The 8,448-nt window shown below is 43.1% G+C and overlaps 1 protein-coding gene across 2 annotated transcripts in view; it reads left to right on the plus strand.

Moving 5' to 3' along the window:
- PEG10 (paternally expressed 10) overlaps positions 1-6,619 on the plus strand; it is a 12,590-nt gene extending 5,971 nt beyond the window's left edge. For both annotated transcript variants that reach the window (NM_001291362.1, NM_001291363.1), the window contains 1 exon segment: positions 288-6,619. In NM_001291362.1, the coding sequence (NP_001278291.1) occupies positions 409-1,461; positions 1,461-2,624 (2,217 nt within the window). In that variant the 5' untranslated portion in view covers positions 288-408 and the 3' untranslated portion in view covers positions 2,625-6,619.
- The last annotated feature ends 1,829 nt before the right edge of the window (positions 6,620-8,448 follow it).

Genomic DNA, 8,448 nt, shown 5'->3' on the forward strand with positions numbered 1-8,448 from the left:
CATTCTTTTATAGTTCGTGCTGTTAATACAGTTGTATATTGTTAAATCATAATAAACAGGTGATTTTGAGGAGGAAAGGGTGACTTGGACATCAAAAGTAGGGTGCTTTTTCTTATCTCTTGTCTCTTTGCAGGGTTTTTAATTATTAATGTAAGCAAATAGACCATAGAGCTACTTTAAATACTCAGGTATTTAAAGTACTTTAGTATACACTTTAATGATAAAATCTTTATATTGTACTTTTTAAATTGTATGTGTTTAATTTATGCTTTTATCTTCATTTACAGAAACAAAAAGCTTTTGAAAACAAAAAGAAGAAAGAGTGGAAGAGGAGGCCAGGATCCAGGCCTTCATCCCCACAGGAGTGAAGCTACATTTGGGAGGTCCCCTCCCATCCCGGCTCTCACCCTGGGGCCCGACTGCCCTCCTCCTCCTCCTCCTCCTCCCCCCAACGCTCCTTCTTCTTCCTCCTCTCACAGCGGCCCCAGGGGCCAGTACATTCCCAACCTGGCTGAACACCGGCGGGACGATCTCTCCGAAGAGATCAACAACCTCAGAGAGAAAGTCATGAGGCAGTCGGAGGAGAACAACAACCTGCAGAACCAGGTGCAGAAGCTCACCGAGGAGAACTGCAACCTTCGTGAGCAAGTGGAGCCCACCCCCCAGGATGACGAGGATGACCTCGAGCTCCGCGGTGCTGCAGCCGCTGCTCCCCCACCCATTCTCATAGAGGAAGAGTGCCCTGAAGACCTTCCTGAGAAGTTTGATGGCAACCCAGACATGCTGGTTCCTTTCATATCCCAGTGCCAGCTCTTTATGGAAAGGAGCACCAGAGATTTCTCAGCTGATCGTGTCCGCGTCTGCTTCGTGACAAGCATGATGACCGGCCGTGCTGCCCGCTGGGCCTCTGCAAAGCTGGAGCGAGCCCACTACCTGATGCACAACTACCCAGCCTTCATGACTGAGATGAAGCATGTCTTTGAAGACCCTCAGAGGCGAGAGGCTGCCAAACGCAAGATCAGACGTCTGCGCCAAGGCATGGGGTCAGTCATCGACTATTCCAACGCTTTCCAGATGATTGCCCAGGACCTGGATTGGAACGAGCCTGCGCTGATTGACCAGTACTACGAGGGCCTCAGTGACCACATTCAGGCGGAGCTCTCACGCGTCGAAGCCCCCAAGTCACTGTCCGCACTGATTGGTCAGTGCATCCACATCGAGAGAAGGCTGGCCAGGGCAGCGGCAGCCCGCAAGCCACGCTCCCCACCACGCGCTCTGGTGTTGCCTCACATCGGCCACCACCAGGTGGATCCTACTGAGCCTGTAGGAGGCGCCCGCATGCGCCTGACCCAGGAAGAAAAGGAAAGACGCAGAAAGCTGAACCTCTGCCTCTACTGTGGAAACGGAGGCCACTACGCCGACAACTGTCCTGCCAAGGCCTCGAAGGCTTCGCCGGCGGGAAACTCCCCGGCCCCGCTGTAGAGGGACCTTCAGCGACCGGGCCAGAAATAATAAGGTCCCCACCAGATGATGCTTCATCTCACTTGCAAGTAATGCTCCAGGTTCATCTTCCGGGCAGACACACCCTGTTCGTCCGAGCCATGATTGATTCTGGTGCCTCTGGCAACTTCATTGATCATGAATACGTTGCCCAGAATGCAATTCCTCTAAGGGTCAAGGACTGGCCAATACTGGTAGAGGCGATTGATGGACGTCCCATAGCATCAGGTCCAGTTGTCCATGAGACGCATGACCTGGTCGTCGACTTGGGAGATCACCGTGAAGTGCTGTCATTTGATGTGACTCAGTCTCCATTCTTCCCCATCGTCTTAGGGGTTCGCTGGCTGAGCACACATGATCCCAACATCACCTGGAGCACCCGCTCAATCGTCTTTGATTCTGAATACTGCCGATACCACTGCCGGATGTATTCTCCAATACCGCCAACTCTCCCACCACCAGCACAGCCGTCTTTTTACTACCCAGTCGACGGATACAGAGTTTACCAACCGGTGAGGTATTACTATGTCCAGAATGTGTACACTCCAGTAGATGAAAACGTCTACCCAGATAATCGCGTGGTGGACCCTAACATAGAAATGATACCTGGAGCACACAGCATTCCCAGCGGACACGTGTACTCACTGTCTGAACCTGAAATGGCAGCTCTGCGGGATTTTGTGGCCAGAAATGTGAAAGATGGGCTAATTACTCCAACAATCGCACCTAACGGAGCTCAAGTTCTCCAAGTGAAAAGGGGGTGGAAACTACAAGTTTCTTACGACTGCCGAGCTCCCAACAGTTTCACCATCCAGAATCAGTACCCTCGACTCTCTATTCCAAATTTGGATGACCAAGCTCACCTGGCGTCGTACACTGAATACGTACCTCAAATGCCTGGATACCAAACGTACCCCACATATGCCACGTACCCGACCTACCCAGTCGGATTCGCCTGGTACCCAGTGGGACGAGATGGACATGGACGCTCGCTCTATGTCCCTGTGATGATCACCTGGAATCCACATTGGTACCGCCAGCCTCCGGTCCCCCAGTATCCACCTCCGCAGCCGCCGCCGCCACCGCCGCCGCCGCCACCACCGCCATCCTACAGCACCATGTAAATGCTGTCATGTCCCTCAGGATCTCTGCCCTCGTTTTATTCCTGTTCAGCTTCTCAATCAGTGACTGTGTGCTAAGTTGAGCTCCTGCATCTTCAGGCCAACGGCCAACCTGAGGCGGTCCTCTCTGAAAGGCTAGAGAAGGTCAGGGCAACCCTGGACTGGCGCACATCCTAAAAGCACCAAAAGCTCACCATTTTCTGGGAGCGACAGAATATTCACCAACAAATTATCTCTCAGTTTTCCACCTCGACTGCCAATCTAACTAAATTTCCTAAGTTTACTTCCCACTGAATCCTGGAAACCTCAACTAACATTTACAGAGAAGCTGATGCAAACACAGGAAATGCTGATGTCTTTGTGGAGGGGGAGACGAGGAGGAGGAGGACATGACTTTTCTTGCAAGTTTCGGTACCCTCTTTACATCGTTGGAGGACCGAGGCCTTATTAAGGAAGCCACAATTATTGGTGCAGTGTGAAACGGCTTCCGTGATCTTTTTGCTGCACCCTTAGAAACTTCATCATCTTCATACTTTCATGGTTCTGTTAATTCTCAAGGAGCAGCAACTTGACCGGTTCTCCCAGGAGCAGGCAAAATTCCTGCAACAGAAACACCTCAGGCCTGAGAAGGAAGTGCCCTCTCAGACGGACTCTTGCATGTTGAGTGTGCCTTCACATCCTGGTGCAAATCACATGTACCCAAGAACTCTGGCTTTTTCACAACACCTTACCATCATCATGCCAGCAATGGCTTCTTTCGAAATGTTAAGCTGGTAACCAGAGACTGTTGGTGGCTCCAGGTGTGTTGGATGTTTGTAAAATGTAACCACCTCTCAATTTTATCTGAGGGCTAATGAGCAGCAAATCAAAAGGACTCTGAAATCTTGTACCCAACTCTTTAAAAAGGGACTCTGAGTTAACGTTTCCAACTTGTTTTAGAAAGAATGTTCATGAGTGTTGTTATTTGGCTGGAAGAAGAACACCGGAAGTCTTGGGAACATCTATCCACGTCTCTGCCTCCGTATGCATATGGGCATTTTCATCATCAGTCCCCTCACTAAACTGTAACATCAGGATGCTCAGAGAGGGGAAATGATTTTAGTACTCACACCCACGCTTCTATGCCTGGGAGGGATGTCTTTGAAGAAGAGAAATTGGGGCACTGGACGCTGTCTGGAGGATATGGACTTCTTTAGTGAGCTTCAGATCCAGCTGTCAGTGAATGAAAGGCCTCAGAAAGCAACTCAGATGATTCAATCCAGTGACATCGGCTGATGTCTCCTGGATACTTTGTGCTAACCTGGGACTGCCTGACTTCCTTTAGCCTGGTCCCTTGCTACTACCTTGAACTGTTTGTCTAACCTCTCTCTTTTTGTTTAATTCTTTACTGTTGCCATTAACCCTGTTGCAGGATTTGTGTCATCCTATCCGCCTGATTGCTGAGACTCCATTTTACTGCCTGCCATACATGGAGAAGACAGAGGCAGGCTTCAAAGAATGTGTTTCAACACATGGTCTCCAATTGCCAAAACACAGTTTAAGCAGTAGAAAACAACATGGTTGCCTATCAGGAAGAGGAGTCTAACGGTGAAGTTCCATTTTTCATCAATATCATCTTTCACATGTTCACTACCATCCACCCTTATACTTGCATGTTTAAATACTTACATGTTTTAGCTGTAGATTAGCTGTGTCCTTAGCAATGTCGTAAAGTGGTGACTGCTCAAAAATTATTTCCATTGAATTACAAAATATTATCCAATTCTTGTTGTGTTAGAGTTAAGGTAATTGATAAGTAACGTAGTATAAAATATTTCTTTACTGTGAACTCTTACAACACTGTGAATGAGAGGCTCCTCAGAACTGGAGTTTTGTATAATAGTTCATCTTGTTCATCTTCAATCTTTTATTTTAATATCATATATAATTTCAGTTTTATCGATTAGGCCTTTAGAAAGCACAGAAAAGATACAAATTCAAAAAAGATACTTAATTGGCTAGTTAATCCAAAACAAGCTTCTTTTTCTTTTTCTTTTTCATTGGAATCAGAAAACTTGTCAGTCACTCATGTGTTTTAGAGTACGTGATTACTTTTAAAATGGTGCATTTGTGCTTCTGGACTATTTTGAAGCGTCACTTCAGTTTACCTCAGATATCAATCCATCCTCCATACATTTGAATTCAAGTTGTATTGTGTCAAATTTACAGTTGTCAATTGATCTTCAAGCTACAGAGGGCCTAGAAATGGGTCGTTGTCTGCAGCCCTGGCATGTGCACACGGACATTTGCCATCACCGCAAGCAAAAGTCTGGAGATGTTGGCCATTGACAGCAACAGTCAGGAAGAGTGTGGTGGTGTGGGTTAACAACTCGCAGAGGAAGTCTCTGACATGCATTTGGCTGTTTATGTAAAGCTATTGAAAAACGTATGGCAGTGTGTACTATGCTCTCTTGCTATATATACTATCTATAAATGTAGGTTTTAAGGATAAGTAATCTCAAATATATTGTTCTATAGTATCAGAATTTTATTAAGTTTCCTTTCACTCAATTGATTTATTTTGTTGTTATCAATCAAATTTATGTTAATTGGATACTTCACATTATTTGGCATTTTCCAACAAAAACTCCTTTATTTGTAAGAAAGGAAAGAGCAAAGGAATTAAATCTCTATCCAAAGAAGTTAGAAAGGGAGCAAAATAAAGCTATAAAGGAGATAAATAAAGCAACATCAGAATTATTAAAGCCAATAGTCACCCCTTTGAAGCAAATTGGCAAAATTGATTGACTTTTGGCTCAAATATGCAGTGCGAATTTAAAAATCAAGGAAGAAGAAGATATGAGCTCCCGTTGTCAGGCAAGCCTGAAGAAAACTAGCTAAGGTCATCATGCTAGGATATTGAAATGGAAGAAGTTTATGTACATTTCTGAAGGGTCAGTTTAGTTTGAATAATGAGGTATTTGTATTAGATATTGGAAAAATGAAGAATTAGTTTGATTAAATCATGTGAGGTAGCACAGTAAACTGGTAGGTGCGTAAAGTAAGAGAGGCACATCTATATAGTGCAGTCTGGATTTCTGTTTAAGTTTGCAGGTACCTCTTAGACTTCTGAATTGATCCAGGTGTCATCTACCACAGACATCTAACATCAGAACGAATTCCAAGACTGGCAACAGAGAACATTGCTGGGAAGACCTGGGCAGAAATGACAGACCACCTGCAGAGGTGAAGAGTCCAGTGGGAACAACACATGTTCATCTTGGGACCGAAAGTTCTTTGTTGTTTCAGATTGTAGAATGCTATTGAATTGGTCTGTGGAAAATTATATTGTTTTTATTTCTTTGCATAATCATTTAAATAATCAATTAAGTAATAGGGGATATATATAATCATAAGTATTTTAGGGTAGAAGGGATTATTATGTAATCATAAGTGGGTGGGGTTAAACAGCATGATTATGTATTAGGTATCTCTATAAGTAGACACGTGTACTTGTGATTCTTTACCCTGTGATTGCTACCCTTAAAGATTGCAAATAAACTCGGAGGGAACTGCAGGGAGATCAGCCTATTTAGGGCGAATTGGACATGGATAAAACCCTAATGGGAGAAAGTTCAAAGGTGATTAGATAGATAATTTAATAGACGTTCTTTGCCCTGGGTATTAACTCCAGAGATTAAGAGTGTGAGCAAAGCTTTTAGAGAGTTATAGGATGGATAGATACCCTTTGAGAAATTGTCACTGGAATGAAGTTGATAATGATGGATGGTAAATATTCATGGAATTCATACAAGAGTGATGAATAAGAACGCTTGCTCCCATCAGTAGCCCTCCTCTTTACCCCTACCTCTTCTCCCTACTCCTGCACTTACCTACCTCTCCCACCTCCCTACCCTTCCCCATTTTATTGCTGTATTCTCTTTATATATCTCTCAATTTACTAATACTGCATTGATGTTATAATTTCAATTAATAAAGATTTAGTGGTTAAGTGCAAACTGTGTCCTGATCATTTCAGCGGCCACCAGTATCAAGGGAACAGGGTAGGAGAGTGGGCAGGGTGTGGGGGTTGGGGGTGTGGAGGAATAGACAGGGGTGGGGAGTGGACAGAGTAGGGAGTGGTGGGGGAAGATGAAGGAGTGTGGAGGGCAAGGCAGTGGGGAGGATGGGTAACAGGGAAGGTGGGGGAGTCCAGAGGATGGGTGTGGGATGGGAAGAAGAGGTGGGAGGGTCGAGTTGGGGGTAAGTTCAGAAGTGTGGAGGGTGTAAAGTATATATTAATCAAGCAACCCAGTATCTTATTATTCAGAATACTCCAAGAAATAACTAAAACTTTCCAGCTGCAAAACTTTAACATGTAAAATAGTCACAATTAACAGCAATTCTATTGCTGTATAAACTTTTTTAAGATGCAAAACTTAAAAAATTAATATAAGTAATGACATAATATAAAAAAATTTTAAGCTGCAAATCTTTAGCAAAAATTTTAATATCAATTTTAATTATAATATTTGAGATTAAAGATTGTAAAAACATGAGGACAAAAGGAAGACGTACCAAATGAAGTCAGGTGGTGATGTGGGGAATTAACATACAGATGTTTTTAATACCAGTTAACATAGTATGAGAGTGATCATGAAAATCATCTAAAGAAGTGACATGTTCATAAAGCACTCGTCCATCACATTTCAAAACAATGACATTAGAGTTGTAGAATAATAGGTTGCATACAGAAAACCTGAACTAAATAGCAGTAATCATTTTACAATATATATGTCAAACCATTATGCTGTACACCTTAAACATACACAGTGATGTATGTCAATTAGGTCTCACTAAAACTGGAGAAAAACAACATTGCCAGTTCCTCCCCATACCTTCCGGGGGCAAAAAAAAAAGCCTGAAAAGGGGACTTTTAATGATGTACTAGTTTCAAAGAGTTGCTGGATTCATATGATGTGGTGGTCACAAACACAGTGGCTTTTGGGGACAGATATATAGAAGATGACTAAATGATAAAAAATGTACACTATGATAAATGATAATGATAAAAAAATCACACAACTTAAAACACCTCTTCTTGGAAGCAGGCTACCCTGAATATTTGTCCATCCAGCCCAGAGTTCACAGACTTCCACGGTGTGCAGGGTAGTGGGTGGAGTTGGAGAAATTGGGAGGGGGACACAAATGCCTACCAAATGCCTATTTGAAGGGTTACTTGTTTAAACCATGAAGTATAAAGCTAGTAATCAAATCGCTCAAAGGAAATTATTCATTCCTCTTTTTCACACCTAGGCTCCTCCCATCCTGACACACACACACACACACACACACACACACACACACACACCCTCACTATAAACCATATGACTAGACAAAACTTAAGGGAAACATTGTTGAGTCTCAAGATTGTATTACATTTGATTATGCAGCTGGATCACAAGGCTAGTTCAGAACATTAAACTTATTGTATACAGCAATGGCAACATCTGTTAAAAATCCATATCGGTTTTACAAAAGAAATGGCTGCCCAGAGAGGTATCAAGTCTGTGTATAGCTGCAGAAATTGTATAAAGAATCTCTCTAATCCAGTGTAGTTGAGGCCGGTTATTAACCAAAACAATTGTTTAAAATGAGGACTACACTACATTAAAACACGTAAATGTACCTTCATTGGTCAATCTTGATAGAGGCCTATGTTTCACTGATTGGAGCTCTGAGTTACCTTTCTTGAATAAATTGTATAAGTAACACAACATTGGGGAAATACAGAATTTTAAAAAAACATATGAGCAATAAAATATTAGTGTAGAGAATCACTTTTGAT

Source organism: Pteropus alecto, unplaced genomic scaffold (genome assembly GCF_000325575.1).
Source record: "Pteropus alecto unplaced genomic scaffold, ASM32557v1 scaffold21, whole genome shotgun sequence".
NCBI lineage: Eukaryota > Metazoa > Chordata > Mammalia > Chiroptera > Pteropodidae > Pteropus > Pteropus alecto.